Source organism: Ananas comosus, linkage group 15 (genome assembly GCF_001540865.1).
Source record: "Ananas comosus cultivar F153 linkage group 15, ASM154086v1, whole genome shotgun sequence".
Taxonomy (NCBI): domain Eukaryota; kingdom Viridiplantae; phylum Streptophyta; class Magnoliopsida; order Poales; family Bromeliaceae; genus Ananas; species Ananas comosus.
The window spans coordinates 10142509-10159223 of NC_033635.1; the positions used below are offsets into that span (position 1 = coordinate 10142509).

Below are 16715 nucleotides of genomic sequence, written 5' to 3' on the forward strand. Positions count from 1 at the left end.
ACGGAAGCTTCGTGCCCTAATCAGTGCAAAACCTCCACCGGAGTGCCATCCAGGCCGCCGCACCGGGAGCCCCGAGATGGTTGCGATGGAGATCATGCCTGCATCTTATTTTTCTATCCTCTATCTCTCAACTTTTTTTAATTTATTCTGTTTCCTATATAATCCAATTACAATTGCACTATAATTGTTCTATATCTACTCTAATTGGACTCGGACTCTATACACACTCCTGTGTTAATTAAACCTGTAACAATATTGAATTCTAAATAATGCTTTGTTCACCTGTGTGGAATGTGAGTTTCGTGCACCCATTTGGAAAATGTAATTAATAAGAATGGTATACTAGAGAATGGCAAACTGAGATACAGATTCATGATGTAATTTTGGCATAAGAACAGATTCATGATGTAATTTTGGTATAAGAATAGAAATTGTATCTCATCTTATACGATATGATCCACTTGACCAAGTTGCAAGAATTGTTTACATTTCTTCTGCTATGAGTTTTCATTATCATAAGTAATGTATTTTTAGAGATAAACTAAATAATTTAGGTTAAAGATTTATGCAAGTACTAGATAAATGCATTTAGACTTTTTCTAATTTTATTCGAAAGGAGTTATTTATGAAAATATGAAAATGATTAGTCTTATACTATTCTTATCATCAATTTTTCAAGCTTAATTACTTCTTGAGATTGAAGATCAATATCTCATATAAAGCTTAATTACTTCTTGAGATTGAAGATCAATACCTCATATAACTATATTTAAAAAATTTCCCTAGATAATATCTCCTATTCACAAAGTTTTAACTATATATGAAAATTTCCCTAAATAATATCTCTTACTAACAAAGTTTTAACTATATTTGAAAATTTCCCTAAATAATATCTCCTATTCGCAAAGTTTTACTAATCTCAAAATGATGAATTTTCAAGTTATAATTAATGCTTGTTTTAGTAAATTGCTCAGTCACAGTTCTTTGCTATTTTCGCATCACTGGACCTCTCATTTTGCATGCAATTACTGGTCATCACAGTTTCTCCTTATAAAAAATTGGTTCAATTTAGACAATAAACATCATGAATTTGAAATTATATCAAAATAAGATCCAATTATCTCTCAGAGAACATAAATTTCAACCAATTACATCCCAAATCAACTGAGAAAAACAGCGAAATGATCTGAAACAAAGATACTGATGCATTGATACAGAAGTACTGATAATAACATCAAAATCACTTATTTTTTTTCGCTGTTATTCGGAACAGAGAAAGGATAAATGACAGGGAAAAGTAACACCAACTAATCCACCTGCCACCACTCTTTTCAAACAAGAAAACACAACTGCGAAAGACCCATGAATGATCGTAAATCGTCGAACTTAGGTTGGTTTCCAGAGGATCGTAGTCTCGGCGATCATCGAAGTCACCACGTAGGGATCCATGTTCGAAGCCGGCCTTCGGTCCTCAAAGTAACCTATATAAAAAACCAAGAAGTTTTTGTCAAAATTTGCATCTTTGATGGAACATATGATACACTGATATTCACCTTTGCCACTCTTCTCGGTGTCGCGACCGACGCGAATGGATGCTCCGCGATTCGCGACTCCCTGCGAGAAAGTTAGAAACAGTGAGTGGATCTTTTCGCTCGCACGACTTAGATGTCTCGTATTTCTCGTAAATTCGTACCCATTTGAAGGTGTTTATGTCGGCGGTCTCGTGGCGGCCGGTGAGGCGGCGCTCGTTGCCTTCTCCGTAGGCGGCGATGTGCTCCTTGTGCCTCTTCCCGAGCTTCTCGATCGCGGCCTTAATCACCTCATACCCTCCATCACTCCTCATGGATTTAGTGCTAAACATTACATCAAAAGAAAGGAATAAGTTTTAAGTTTGATACAAACACACACACACACACAAACACACACAACACAACACAACACAACACTACATGAACAATGTTTGGTTCAGTACCTGTAGTTAGTGTGAGCACCTGCACCATTCCAATCTCCCTTTTGGCATTTCAAATTAGCTCTTTTTAGTACAAGCACAGAACAAGAATAAAATCAACTTCTATGTTAGAAAAATTTTAACCTGAATCGGCTTCGGATCGAAGGAGAGAACAACACCAGCAATCTCAGTGATCCTCTGATCAAATCACAGAATGCCTTAATTAGTAACTACCATATTGAATTTGAATTTGAATTTGAATTTGAATTTGAATTTTGAATTCACCTCGAGGATGTACCGCGCGACCCAGAGCTGATCACTGGCAGCAATTCCGACAGACGGACCGACTTGGAACTCCCACTGTCGAGGTTATGAAACACGAACATTCGTAAATACTCGCGGAAAAAAAACAAGAAGATTGATTAATTCGTATTGTAGTCAGAACAATTTCAGAAAGCAGGAATTGAAAGGCAGATAAATGTGTCTGAACATGTACTTGGCCTGGCATGACTTCTCCATTGATGCCACTGATGTTGATTCCTGCATAAAGGCAGGCCTTGTAGTGCGCGTCGACGATGTCGCGCCCGAAAGCTTTGTCGGCGCCTGCCGCGCAGTAATACGGGCCCTAGAATAATGATAACATAAGAAGAATATATTTAAACTTTCGTAAAACTTCTATTCTGAAGCACGAGTTTTTCACATTAGTTCGTAGCCTGCGAATTTTACCAAAGCTTTGAATTCAAGTTGTACATTATTAGAGTCAGAAATAATTAAGCATGATTAAGAAAAGATAAAAACAGTGAAACAAATGTTGATCAAACTAAGCAAAAGTATGAATCAAATTCATCAAAATGACACTTTTTTTTTTCTTTTTTTTTCTTNTTTTTTTTTTTGTGGTGAGAGAGGTTTAAAAAATTACTTGAGGGCCAGGGAAGCCTCCAACAGGCCAGCCAAGAGGCCACTTCACATCTTTCTGAAGCAGGGTGTACTCTTGCTCAAGCCCATACCTGTTTAAATTTAAATTTAAATTTTTTAAAAAAAAATTTTAAAAAATTTAAATAGATAAGCCAAAAATTTTATGAAAAATATATATAATTACCAAGGTTCTTCGGCCGTGACATTGGGGTGGCTAAATATTTTTGCTGCATTGTTTCTTTTGTTGGTAGGGATTGGATCTCCTTGTGGGGTGTAGCAATCACACATTACCTATATTGAGAAAAAAATAAAATAAATTTTTTTAAAAAAAAATTAGGAGTTTAAATCAATAATTAATTTTAGTTTAAACAAGAAAAAAAAGATAGAGAGAGAAGAGAACAAAAATACTCACAAGAATATTATTTCCCCTCCTGAATGGGTCCTTGAAAATGGCTTGAGGGCTTCAATTATAAATTTTATTAAAAAAAAAAAGAAAGTTAAAATTAAGTTAAATTTTTCACAAGAAAAAAAATTTTAAAAAATTTGGGTTAATCACAGATTTATCCTCTGAAATTTGAGCTCAATTTCAATCTCCTGGTTTCAATTATAAAAAAATTTAGTCCTGAAGTTTGTTTTCCTCACAATTTAGTCCCTAAAAAATTGTCCCGAAATCAGTGTTAAGCTTTACGAGCTGCACTGCTGCAATTGAAACTCTGGCGACGAGATAGTCATAAAAGTAAAGATTTATTAGAGGCCTAAGCTCTTACCAACTAAAACTCCGAGGACGCAATTGAAATTTGGATTATAATTAATTAAGGAACAAAATATGTGATTAACCCTAATGAGAAATTAAGAACATACTAAAGGATCACTTCGCTGTCCTTGCCCGGCGCCTGGCCGGTGCTCGAGCCGTCGTAGTTCCACTTCGGGAGCTCGCTCGGATCCGTGACGGGTCCGGAGAGCGTCTTTAATTTTACGCAAATTATTTGGATCAAATAATGGATTAATAGAAAATATAATAAAAAAAACTTAATTAATCATTAATCAGGAATTAGAGACATAATAATATGAGTTTGAGTTGTGTTAATAATAATTACTCTTGCTTTGCTCCTTATGTCCATTCCAGATCCTCCCACCCTATTAATTAAGTTTTTTTTATTATATTTTCTATTAATCCATTATTTGATCCAAATAATTTGCGTAAAATTAAAGACGCTCTCCGGACCCGTCACGGATCCGAGCGAGCTCCCGAAGTGGAACTACGACGGCTCGAGCACCGGCCAGGCGCCGGGCAAGGACAGCGAAGTGATCCTTTAGTATGTTCTTAATTTCTCATTAGGGTTAATCACAAATTTTGTTCCTTAATTAATTATAATCCAAATTTCAATTGCATCCTCAGAGTTTTAGTTTGTAAGAGCTTAGTCCTCTAATAAATCTTTACTTTTATGACTATCTGGTCGCCAGAGTTTCAATTACAGCAGTGCAGCTCGTAAAGCTTAACACGGATTTCGGGACAATTTTTTAGGGACTAAATTGTGAGGAAAACAAACTTCAGGACTAAATTTTTTTATAATTGAAACCAGGAGTTTGAAATTGAGCTCAAATTTCAGAGAATAAATCTGTGATTAACCCAAAATTTTTAATTTTTTTTTTCTTGTGAAAAATTTAACTTAATTTTAATCTTCTTTTTTTTTAATAAAATTTAAAATTGAAGCCCTCAAGCCATTTTCAAGGACCCATTCAGGAGGGGAAATAATATTCTTGTGAGTATTTTTGTTCTCTTCTCTCTCTATCTTTTTTTTCTTGTTTAAACTAAAATTAATTATTGATTTAAACTCCTAATTTTTTTTTTAAAAAAATTTATTTTATTTTTCTCAATATAGGTAATGTGTGATTGCTACACCCCACAAGGAGATCCAATCCCTACCAACAAAAGAAACAATGCAGCAAAAATATTTAGCCACCCCAATGTCGCNAAACCTCACTAATTAAGCACCCAAAAATCTCTTTTAAAAAAAGGAAAAAAAATGTAAAAAAAAAATAAAAATAAAAAGAGAGAGAGAGAGATATATATGAAACCAACCATATGTACTCAGCAATGATCTTATCCGTGTAATCGGATAAGTTGAGGTTGAGGAGATCATTGAGCAAAGCCATGGCCAAACTAAGAAGAAGATGATGATGATGAAGAAGATGAAGAAGATGAAGAGAAACAAAATTAATAAAGCAAAGGATTATTATTACTATTATTATTATCAATGCAGAATCAATAATAATAATAATAATAAGTGGATGAGGAGAATACAATGGAGAGGAGGAGATGAGAGGGGGAGGGGGAGGGTGAGTGGGGGGTGATATTTATACACCAAAAATCAAGATGATGCATAAATAATAATAATAATAATAAGTTGATATTATAGTGGTGGGAAATTATATATGAATTGTTATAGTTTGATAAAGTTTTTTATATATATATATTTTTTAATTTGGGATAAACTTTAAATACCACTCATGCCGTTTCACACTTTCTCACTTTAATACCTTGTGATTTAAAGTGTATCAATTCAATATCCGGTGGTTTTATTTTTTTTTTTTCATCAGCTCATCCATTAATATTCCGTTAAATTATAAACAAAAACTTCAGATACCCCATCTAGATTTATCGAATATTCACTTTATACCTCTTAGTTTTAACTTTGTCACTTATTTAACAAAAAAAAATTTGTAGAGAAAATAATAAAAAGAGAAAAATAAAGCCATAGGGTAATAAATTAATACACTTTAAACCACAGGATACTAAATGAAGAAGTGTGAAACCACAAAAATGATATTTGAAATTTTTTCTTTAATTTATGAGTGCTTTATTTTTCTCTTTTTATTATTCATTTCACTTTTTTTTTCGTTAAATCAATGACAGAATTAAAATTAAAGGATACTAAAGTGAATATTCGATAAACCTAAGTAAGGTANTTAAATCAGTAACAAAGTTAAAAAAAAAAATACTAAAGTGAATATTGGATGAACCATATATGGAATATTTGAAATTTTTTGCTATGAGTTAACGAAAGGACCAACAAGAAAAAAAAAAAAAAAACAAAAAGAGAAAAATAAAGCCATAGAGTAATAAATTAATACACTTTAAACCACAGGATACTAAATGAAGAAGTGAAAAAAAAAAAAAAAAATCACTGAAAATATATATAGTCGGGATTTCAAAATTTTAATATGTGTTTATGTAGCTATCAGTCAAAAAGCATCTTCTGTATATACAATATGAAACTAATATTCAGTTTATTTATTATTATTACTTTTATTATTATTATTATTCTGGATAGCACGGAAAATAAAGCAGAATAAGAAGTGGAATAGGGTCAAATTGAAGCAATATGACGTGGCGTATGAGATTAATTTTTTTTTTAAAAAAAGGTCAACTTGATAAGTTGTTATCGCGATAGAAACAGGAAACGGATTAAAAAGATAAAAAATAATAATAATTTGGAGTGCGAATCTAAATCATAAAAAGCCCCTTGCACTTTCGGGCTTGCTCTAATTACTCCCCGACGTAAAAAAAAATTACATCAATTATATATCCCCCTAAACTTTGTCATTTTTTCAAATAGGTCCAGCTGTTGGGTAATTATTGAGTTCAACTATAAAATTTTGTGAAGATAAATTTATAGATAAAATTATCTATAGGTAATATTGCAATAGAATGATATAAATTGAATAAGTTACGTACATAATAAATTATTAATTTTGATAGTATTAGTCCTTTATCTAATTTTTTTTATATATTTTTTGAGTTACAAACTAGATATATATTGAGATGGGAAATAATATGATACATCAACCAGTTTTAGTGAAGTTTTATATCCTAATTTATCGATTTTTTAGATTTTTTGGATCTATTTGAGATGTTGTCAAAGCGTAGGGTGTTAATTGATCAAAATTTTAATGCAAGGAGGTAATTAAGACTGGTGCAAAGTGCAAAGTGTAAAGAGTACATTTTATAATTTAACCTAAAATTTATATTTTAGATTTTAAAATTTGACTCAACACCATCACGCAGATACTACTTTAATATGATATAAAATTAATTTTTAAAAATTAATTTTAAATCTAAAAAATCAAATGCATACTTTCTTTTGCGGAATTAAATATATGGTAACCTAACGTGGGCTAAAATAATTCAAACCAAAATAAACAAAAGTTAAGAAGTAAATAAATAAAGTTGAGTGTTCTATTTCAAAGTGCCCTATAGTTGAGGGGTCTCTACACATATTTACTTCTAACTTTATAGCTTAAAACTCTAGAATTTTGACTTTGCTTTTCAATTTAATAAAAGAAAAATGTAAAAGAGAAACTAAAATAGAGGAGAGAGAGAGAGAGAGATAGTGACACTTTTATTAAAGGCCAAATTAATTTGTTTAACGAGAAATTTCATCATCATAGCTCTTAATTTATTCCACTTATTATTTTACTCTCCAACCCTTTTGTTTTTTTTTTTTTTTTTTGTGCATATTGAATAGAAATTAGAAATATAAGGTATTCATAAAAATAAGGGATAAATTGCAGTTTGGTTCTCAAACTTTAATTTTTTATAATTGTTTGGCTCAAACTTTTAAAATTATTACAATTAAGTCCCACAATTCAATTTAGCTGACATTTAGTCAACAATTCTGAAACTGCAAGCTAAAAATTGCAACAAATTAAAATTTGAGGGCTAAAGTGTCATCTGACTCATAGCTTCAGGACCAAAAGTGCAATTTTTTGTAAATAAAAAAAAATGATCTAAATTTTTTGCTATTTTAAGAGGGAAAAAAAGTTAAGAATAACTTTCTAACTCCTTATCTTAATCTCAGTTTGGAATTCCTATTTTAGGGGCAATTTTCACTTGAATAACAATAGATAAAAACGTGCGAAACTTATCCACAACACGACCCATTTTTATCTGACCATCCAATTTTTAAAAATTTTAAATCTACTTTTAGACATTTCATTTTTCTTTTATTCAAACTATTTAATTATTTCATTTGGAATATCACGCATGATCCATCTGATATGAAACTATTCTTGATATGAAACTATTTTAAATCTGGGGGTGTCACATTCCTTCCTCATTTAAAGTCCTAACATTCTCGTCGAGTTCAAGTACACTAACAAGCACCAGGCGATATGAGGCTTGTGTCGCAAGCCTTAACCGATCTTACAGGGAGTCACGCTCCACCCACAATAGTCATCCAGAGTGTCGTGCTCTATTCGCTGTATAACTCTGGCTCAACCAAAACTCATCTCATACTTTCGACGCTAAAATTATTTTATCTGTAGCACGTTTAACCCTCTTAACCTTTTTAACTTAACTAGCACTCAAAATGTTATAGCCAGATTAAAAGATTTAGCTCTATTATATTCTTTATACAGGACTATTTCAAATCCCGGAAGTGTCACAATTTTATTATAAAAAATCAATAAATGACTCAAATCAAAGAAATTAAGAAAACTAGACAGCAAAATAAAAAAATTTAAACATAAATAGTCAAATTAAAATAGTTTTTTTTACCTATTATTATTATTATTATTATTATTATTATTAAAACAACCAAATATATGTAAGTTTCGTGAATAACTTGGACACTTTTTTTAATTATTTCTATTTGTTTAGTTTAATTCCAAATGAATAAAAGAGCCAAGATTCACATCTACACTTTTTATTCCACCAATCTCATCATCTTGAGTAAGTTGACCAACTTGTCTTATTTGTTTATAAAGTTATGGAATCATATAATTGGAGTAACAAGCCCTGGGATTTTTTTTGCACATTAAAAATTAGGGGTTTTTTTTTGTTTCTTTCTTTCTTTTTTTTTTGATTTTTTTTTTCTTTTTTGGGTATTAAACTTTGATTTGGACATTTGCAAACGTTTTCCACTCCCCGCATTAGTTGACTTTTGGGTTTTCCTAATGCTTTTGAGGGTAAGTTGTGTGGTAAAAAACTTTTATTTTTCTTTTTTTATAATCTTATTTGCCCTATTTAGATTGAGCTATTTGAATTAAATTAATCTGTTTCAGATAGTGATGTTGATGACGCGATTTGGTATTAAGAATTGGATTGAATAGGATAAAAAGTTGTTTGGTTTCTCGAAGAAGTATGAAAAATTTAAAAGTTCAAGAAACAAAAGATTTTAAAGAAAATCTCTTTTTCAATTTTCTGTATATTTGATTCTAAAAAAAAATTAGCTCTTTTGAACAGCTTCTTTTCAAATTTTATAAAAAACTAGTATTTTTATTTTTCTAAGAAAAGATTCAGCAAGATAAAATACTAATTTGCTATGAAATTTGAAAAAAAAAATTTGTAAAAGCTAGTTTTTTTAAAAAAACCAAACAAATGAAAAACTAAAAAAATAAATTTTCATGAAATATTATTTTCTTGAAAAATTATTTTTCATGCTTTTTCGAGAAACCATCACCCGCTTTAGACAAAACCTTTTATTCTATCTTAGTCGTTTCAGATAATCCAATCGTTTCAGATAATCCAACGTCGGAATCAACAACCAACACCATCAAATATAATTTAAAGCATTTGAAGTGCTTAGAAATCACATTTCATAATTTTTCAATTTCACTACGAAGTGCATCGAAAAAGAACGGCTAAAAACAAACAATGCCGTGAAAATAGAGATTATAGCTTCTTTATGCAGGAACCGGATTATCAGGCGTGACTAAGATAATGAAAAGAACTTTTATTAAAAAATTCAATTGATTTAAATCGTTTTACAGCGTAACCGAGCAAACGGCTTAGATAGACCATAAAAAATTATCAAAAATGAGTTCATTCCATCATAGCATAACCGACTTTAAAAAATCACCAAATTTAGTTCCAAAGTAGCTAGTTCGAATGCTCTAAATCAAGTTTAACTATGTCGATCATCGATTCAAATTTTGAATCATCGAAAACAACTTAATAAGACAAATGGCTTTGACCAATTAGTAAAATAGTAGCTGGAATCATAAATATATATATTTCATATATTTTTTAAATATAAAAGTACCCATATGTATATTGTATAATTAATTAAGAGGAAAATCAATATGAACAAAGATGTTTTTGTTGTTTTTGTTGTTTTTGTTATTTACCAACTAGATTCTTTATATCTTGTTAATGCAAATATCTTCAGTACCAAAATTTCACATTAGTTTAGATTAACTAAAAAAAAAAAAAANGAAAAATTAAAATGTTCGAGAAAAAAAATATTTTTAAAAAAAATCTCTTTTTCAATTTTCTGCCTATTTGATTCTAAAAAAAAATTAGCTCTTTTGAACATCTTCTTTTCAAATTTTATAAAAAACTAGTATTTTTATTTTTCTAAGAAAAGGTTCAGCAAGATAATTGCTATGAAATTTGAAAAAAAAAAATTTGTAAAAGCTAGTTTTTTAAAAAAACCAAACAAATGAAAAACTAAAAAAATAAATTTTCATGAAATATTATTTTCTTGAAAAATTATTTTTCATGTTTTTCGAGAAACCATCACCCCCTTTAGCATGGACAAAACATTTTATTCTATCTTAGTCGTTTCAGATAATCCAATCGTTTCAGATAATCCAACGTCGGAATCAGCAACCGACACCATCAAATATAATTTAAAGCATTTGAAGTGCTTAGAAATCACATTTCATAATTTTTCAATTTCACTACGAAGTGCATCGAAAATGAACGGCTAAAAACAAACAATGCCGTGAAAATAGAGATTATAGCTTCTTTATGCAGGAACCGGGTTATCAGGCGTGACTAAGGTAATGAAAAGAACTTTTCTTAAAAAATTCAATCGATTTAAATCGTTTTACAGCGTAACCGAGTAAACGGCTTACATAGACCATCAAAAATTATCAAAAATGAGTTCATTCCATCATAGCATAACCGACTTTAAAAAATCACCAAATTTAGTTCCAAAGTAGCTAGTTCGAATGCTCTAGATCAAATTTAACTATGTCAATCATCGATTCAAATTTTGAGTCAACGAAAACAACTTAATAAGACAAATGGCTTTGACCAATTAATAAAATAGTAGCTGGAATCATATATACATATATTTCATATATTTTTTAAAATATAAAAGTACCCATATGTATATTGTATAATTAATTAAGAGGAAAATCAATATGAACAAAGATGTTTTTGTTGTTTTTGTTATTTTTGTTATTTACCAACTAGATTCTTTATATCTTGTTAATGCAAATATCTTCAGTAACAAAATTTCACATTAGTTTAGATTAACTAAAAAAAAAAAAATCCAAATGAGAGTCAAAAGTTTTATGGACTGTAACTGTTCATTGAATGAATTGGATTTTTTTTTTTTTTTTTTTTGGGTCCAAGTCTAAGAACATGTAAAAAAATAAATAAATAAATAAATAAATAAATAAAAGTTGATGTCCTTTTGGTCTCATAAAGGCCATGCTAGGGTGTTTAATTATTGCCAAATATATATTTGACCCTTTAATATTATTTTATTTTAGGGATGATTTCATATGTATCCCTACAAAGTTTTAAAATTTTAGATTTATCCTTGCAAATTTTTGAGTATCAAATATATCCTTATAAAGTTTCAAAATATGCAAATATATCCCTACCAGTCGACTATGTACCATTATAACTTTTTTATAACTTTTTAGCATTTGTAATTTGTGTATATTTTGCATATGATGGCGTAAAAGTTAGAATAAAATCATTATAATCGACAAATAATTTTAAGAATAATTAAAAAATTATTTATTCAATGGTATAATGGTATAATGTTTAACTAGCCAAATATGGGCTTATGCTACTTTATAGCAAGATAACTGAAATTTTGTAGAAACAAATATGCAATTTTATTATTTGGTAGGGATATATATGCAATTAACCCTCTATTTTATTATTAGCAATAAAGTATCAAAGTTTCAAGCCATGTTCTACACTTGCATCTTTTGTTGCATCACCATCTTTTCTCAATTTGACAAGGAATCACTTCTATAATATTTTAAGGTATTAAAAAATATTTTTTTTTAATGCAAATTGACAATGCAATGAATAAGTGAGGCATAAGAAAATTCTCATACAACTTTGGTTTTAGGAATTTTATCCAACTTGATTTTGTGGGAACTTAGCATGGAGAACCACAATTTGCCAAATTTCTCATTAAAATTTAAAATTTAAAATTTAAAATTTATAAAAATAACAGTTAAAGTAAGGGCATGTTTGAGCCGCCTAGAGTTTCTGCACAAGTGCAAGCAAAATTGGTCAAAAAAGCACTAATAATTTTTCTGCTAGAAATGTTCCGAAAAATTCACTCTAAAGTTAGAAAAACGAAGTTGCGAATTAAAGTTTTTTTCATTTGAAATTAATGTGATCATTTCAGTGTCCTATCGCAGTCAAAAGTTAGACATTTCGTTTAATAAATAGTTCAAATCACTTCTCGTATTTTTATTATTATTATACAGTCGAGTACTGTGGCGACAGATAGTGGGATGCTGTAGTTTATACACCTAATAAATTTATTTTGCAGAAAAATATTAAAACATAATCATAACTTTTTTTATTTTATCTGGTAACACATCCAATCACAAATATATATATATATATATATATATATATATATATAGAAATATAAAATTGGCGAAAGCACTAGGTTTAACAACTGCTTTTCGACTTAGAGGAATTGTTATAGAAATTAAGGGAACAAAAACATTTTAAGGTTGTAGAAAATTTGTCCGACCGGAGTTGCGGCGAATCCGAGCCTGTTAGGAAGATCCCCTGACTTAGTCCATTCGCTTCATCACCAATCACCATCAAATTAACACTCAATGGCTTTTTTTTCCTCCAACATACAAAATTTCAACTCTTTTAATCATATTTAATACAACTTTTAATTTTATAAAAAGGGGTTAATATTGTTAAAAGTATTTAAAAAATTGATAATGGAATAGGTCAATGAAAAGCTAAAGTCATGCTCTCAATAATTCAGATTGTAGATTGTATTAGTAGTTTCAGGTGTTGTTTTTAAAAAATAATAAATTACAGGTAATTTTTTTGGCTTTTAATTGATAATAAAACGCATAACTAATCACTACAATTTAAGAGATAAATTCATGTTCATTGGGTTCCCGCTTGATTCGTCATGTAATACATTATCGAATCAAAGCTTTAAGATTTGGGCGTAGAGTGCGAATCTTAAATTTTAAACTTTGGCTTTAAAATTTAAATACGTCTTTTATCTTACAGGTTTAGTTACTATATTTCATACACTTTTTGTAACTGTAAATTTATTAAAGTAAACAATTAGCTTAAATTTTATAATCAAAGTATTGTTAACTAGCTCAAAATTGAAAATTTTGATAGTAAAATTAAAATTTTGAAAAGTCTAATGGTCAAATCAGAATGGTCCGTAGTTCAGATAAGTTTTATATATTTTTACCTTAATTTGTTACATACTCATAATTTTGTTCAGATCAAATTCAAGTTTCTCCTCGCAACACATGGAGTCACAAATATCTACAACTTAATTTAAAAGATCTAAATTGTAAGTAATTGTACATGTACTATAAAATTTTAGTGGTCCAAATTTCAAAGGGGATATGTGCACAGTGTGTGTTACCCACCACTGATTGTGCAGGTACCAACCTAAAGAGATTTGGCCTTTTTTCGAAAAAATAAAAATAACTTTATCGACTCAATCGTTGAGGCGTAAACGAGCTAAACACGAGCGAGCTCAATCCAGTTCAAGCTACGCCAGTTAAATAGTACAACTAGCTTGATCCGCTTTGATTAGTTTCGAATTAAAACTCTATAAATTGCAACTCGTTAGTGATTCTTTTAAGAAGATGTGAGCAGCTCATGAATAGTAAAGCTATTTGAAAAGGGAGTAGTTTGCCTACAATCTCATAAGTAGAAAAATTCTATGAACAAATGAAAATATTTGACCACAAATGAACGGCAAAATCATTCTATTTACAAGTTTGTTTTGCGCAAATATGGGGTTAACACCAAATGAGCTTCAAAACCTATGCTTTCAAAATATGTTCAATTATAGAATCCAAAGAGTTAGCTTGTTTTTAAGGTTCAATGGCTCAAGCTATATGGTTAAACAGCTTCAACCAGATATGTTAGCATAATATATAATAAATTATAACAGTCCGACCGACCGTCCCTAGAGCAAGTGGCAAAGAACTTGGCGGTTGGTACCTGAGATCCAAGTTCAAATACTAGTTGATTCACATTTCCAGCTAAGTTTATTTCTAAATAAAATAAAACGAAGCGGGCAGCGTGCTACCTATCTCTCAAAAAAAAATTATAACAGTCCGGCTATTATATTATCGGTAGCACGAAATCCTCAATACTATCAAGTTGTTTTCAATGATACGGCTTCTGAATCGACCATCGGCTCCGTTAGACTTGATCTACACTATTAAAAGTATTTGGAAGCCAAATTTCATGATTTGTCTATATCATTTTCCTATCAATCAAGTAGTCTAGAAATGAACAGCTAAAAATAAAAATCTCATAAAAAATAATTATAAAACGTTTGAATTTAAGATTAGAGATACTGATCTTACTCTACATATTGAAAAGAATTTTCTATCAAAATTTTATTGAATTTGGATTGTTTTACAACGTCAAATTCAAAAACGCATCACATCGGCCACTAAAATTATCAATTTTGAGATCTTTTGATCACTAGTCAAATAATGTCGAAAATAAAATAAAATTTGGTTCCTAAATATCTTTAATAGTGTAGATCATGTCTAACGAAAACCAATCGTCAATTTGGAAGCGGCATCATCGAAAACAATTTGATACTATAGAGGCCTCCGTGCTACCGATAGTATAACAGCCAAATTGTAAATTATAATTATTAGTTTACATTTATATTAGAATGACTAGTAACAAAATAATTCTAATTGCTTATAAAATAATAAAATAGCCAATCACAAAACTTTGCAGGACTCTTTCTCTTCTAAACCTAAATGTTTTGATCTGTCAACTCAAACATCAATGATCTCAATCATCAATGGTATGTTGTCCTTTTAAAAATCTTATTAATATTTTCAAATATATTTTTCTGATTTATTACCATTAAATCAGGACTTTTTTTGTAAATGAAATAATTTTTTTGTCACCATAAATATGTTCCTCCAAAAATCCTAACTATTATAAGAGGGGTAAAATGATCAATTTACTTCATTAACTAATCAGGATTAAGTATTTAACTTATGATTAATTAAATTTTTCTAACCGATTCTAACGGCAGAAACATATTTGAAAATATCGTTACTTTTGCAGAAATAACATATAAAAGTTAAATTTTGTAGAAATATATTTATAATTCACTATGTTTTCAGGGAACTGTATGTAATTAACCCTTTTTAAAACATCGAAAACCCTAATTACATATTACCTAAAGGCACTAAATGGCTCCCTTAATCCAAGCAAAGTATAATATCTCCATGAGATTCCTATGCAACCACATGGTTACCAATTTGATCAAAGTTGGCTAACAAATGCCATCACAATCACCATTTACCTAAAAAAAATATTGGGTAAAATTAGGTAAATTTTGGTCCAAATTTTTATAAAGTTAGCACGGATATTAAAGGAATAGAATGAGGACATATTCCAAATAATGTGAGCAAGGATTAGATCAAAAGAAGGAATTTGTAAGGGACCACTTTAAATCCTTGGCATAGGAATTATTTAAGGGGGGAATAAATGCTGTGAATCTTATCCTTAAGAAAGAGAGATTTTGGGACTTATGGGAGATGTTGGAGAATAAAAGGCACAAATTTTTGGTACCATATCCTTAGCACCAAATTTTTGGTTCATGAGAATATGGGTTGGAATTTGAAAATAACAAGAATAATATTTGAATTACCTGTAAAAGGGGGGAAAAAAAAAATTTTAAGGAATCACTCAACAATTGGGGGGCATTTTGGAATAGATTTTTTTTATTTATTATTCTGAAAAAAAGGCTTTATTTTGTGTGAAACAGCAGTCCGAAAATATTATTAGGGGTGATACCAGCGTGATGTCATAAATATTTAATTATTATTTTTTAATTTATTATTAAATTGATATGAGTTTTTAAGTTTCACTTTTTATAAGACTAATTTATATTAATAGAAAATAAAATCAACTTAGTTGATTCTAAAACTATGGATTTTAACTTGATCAAAAAAACTCGGTCGGTTTGATTAAAACCGAACCGATTCACTTGTTTGATGGTTCAACCATCGGTTTTGAACAGCTCAAAGTAGATTTTTAATTTATCCGGCTCAAAGGGTTAAACTGAAATGTTTTATAGACTGAATTACGATCGGACCTGTCAAACTAATATGTTCGACCCAATTTTTAAATCATTGCTTTTGGTTGCTTTTAATTGGAATTATTCCTATAGGATGAATAATAGTTGAAGGGCTCTTAATACATTTCTTACCTACTTTTATATATGAGATGTGTCCTATTTTTAACTTAGTGAGCTATTTATTGCTTATTTTAAGCTATCCTCTTTTTCCGAATAAACATGTAGTTTCACTAGTTAAAAAACCCAAAAATAAAAAAGAAAAAAGAAAAAGAAAAAGAGAGAGATGTTAATTGATATCACCAAGTTTATATATAAAGACTTATCAATGGTTTCCCTCAAAGTAAACCTACTCAATATCATACCCAAAATTACAAAAAGAGGGGGGAAAAAATATCTTGCTGCTCTAATTATTAATATGAGTAGAAAGGAAGCTCCCTACCCGAATTTTTTTTATAAATGATCCTACCTAATTTTACAATTACAAAAATAATATTTCAAAAGATAATTAGAAAAATAAGCCTCTA

The 16715-nt window shown here is 29.7% G+C and overlaps 1 protein-coding gene and 1 long non-coding RNA gene across 2 annotated transcripts; one reads left to right on the top strand and one right to left on the bottom strand.

Annotated features, from left to right (window-relative positions):
* Positions 1097–5190, bottom strand: LOC109721675 (glutamine synthetase nodule isozyme-like). The gene is made up of 13 exons (XM_020249400.1): positions 4947–5190; positions 3961–4000; positions 3725–3828; positions 3276–3324; positions 3048–3154; positions 2868–2955; positions 2445–2573; positions 2234–2308; positions 2093–2146; positions 1973–2010; positions 1694–1853; positions 1554–1614; positions 1097–1481 (listed from the first exon to the last, which is right to left on the bottom strand). Exons 1-13 carry the CDS (start codon positions 5018–5020, stop codon positions 1387–1389), a joined length of 1074 nt encoding a protein of 357 aa, XP_020104989.1. The 5' UTR covers positions 5021–5190; the 3' UTR covers positions 1097–1386.
* LOC109721676 lies at positions 4021–4810 on the top strand. The gene is made up of 3 exons (XR_002219262.1): positions 4021–4179; positions 4578–4626; positions 4747–4810. It is a non-coding gene; the product is annotated as an uncharacterized LOC109721676 (long non-coding RNA).

What these genes read in the sequence shown, in the direction of transcription:
- LOC109721675 (XM_020249400.1), bottom strand. Translation starts at nt 5,020, where the DNA reads ATGGCTTTGCTCAATGATCTCCTCAACCTCAACTTATCCGATTACACG. An exon ending in ATCATTGCTGAGTACATATG is followed by an intron (nt 4,001 to 4,946) that starts GTTGGTTTCATA and finishes CTTAATTAATAG; the next exon opens with GGTGGGAGGATCTGGAATGG. An exon ending in ACATAAGGAGCAAAGCAAGA is followed by an intron (nt 3,829 to 3,960) that starts GTAATTATTATT and finishes GTAAAATTAAAG; the next exon opens with ACGCTCTCCGGACCCGTCAC.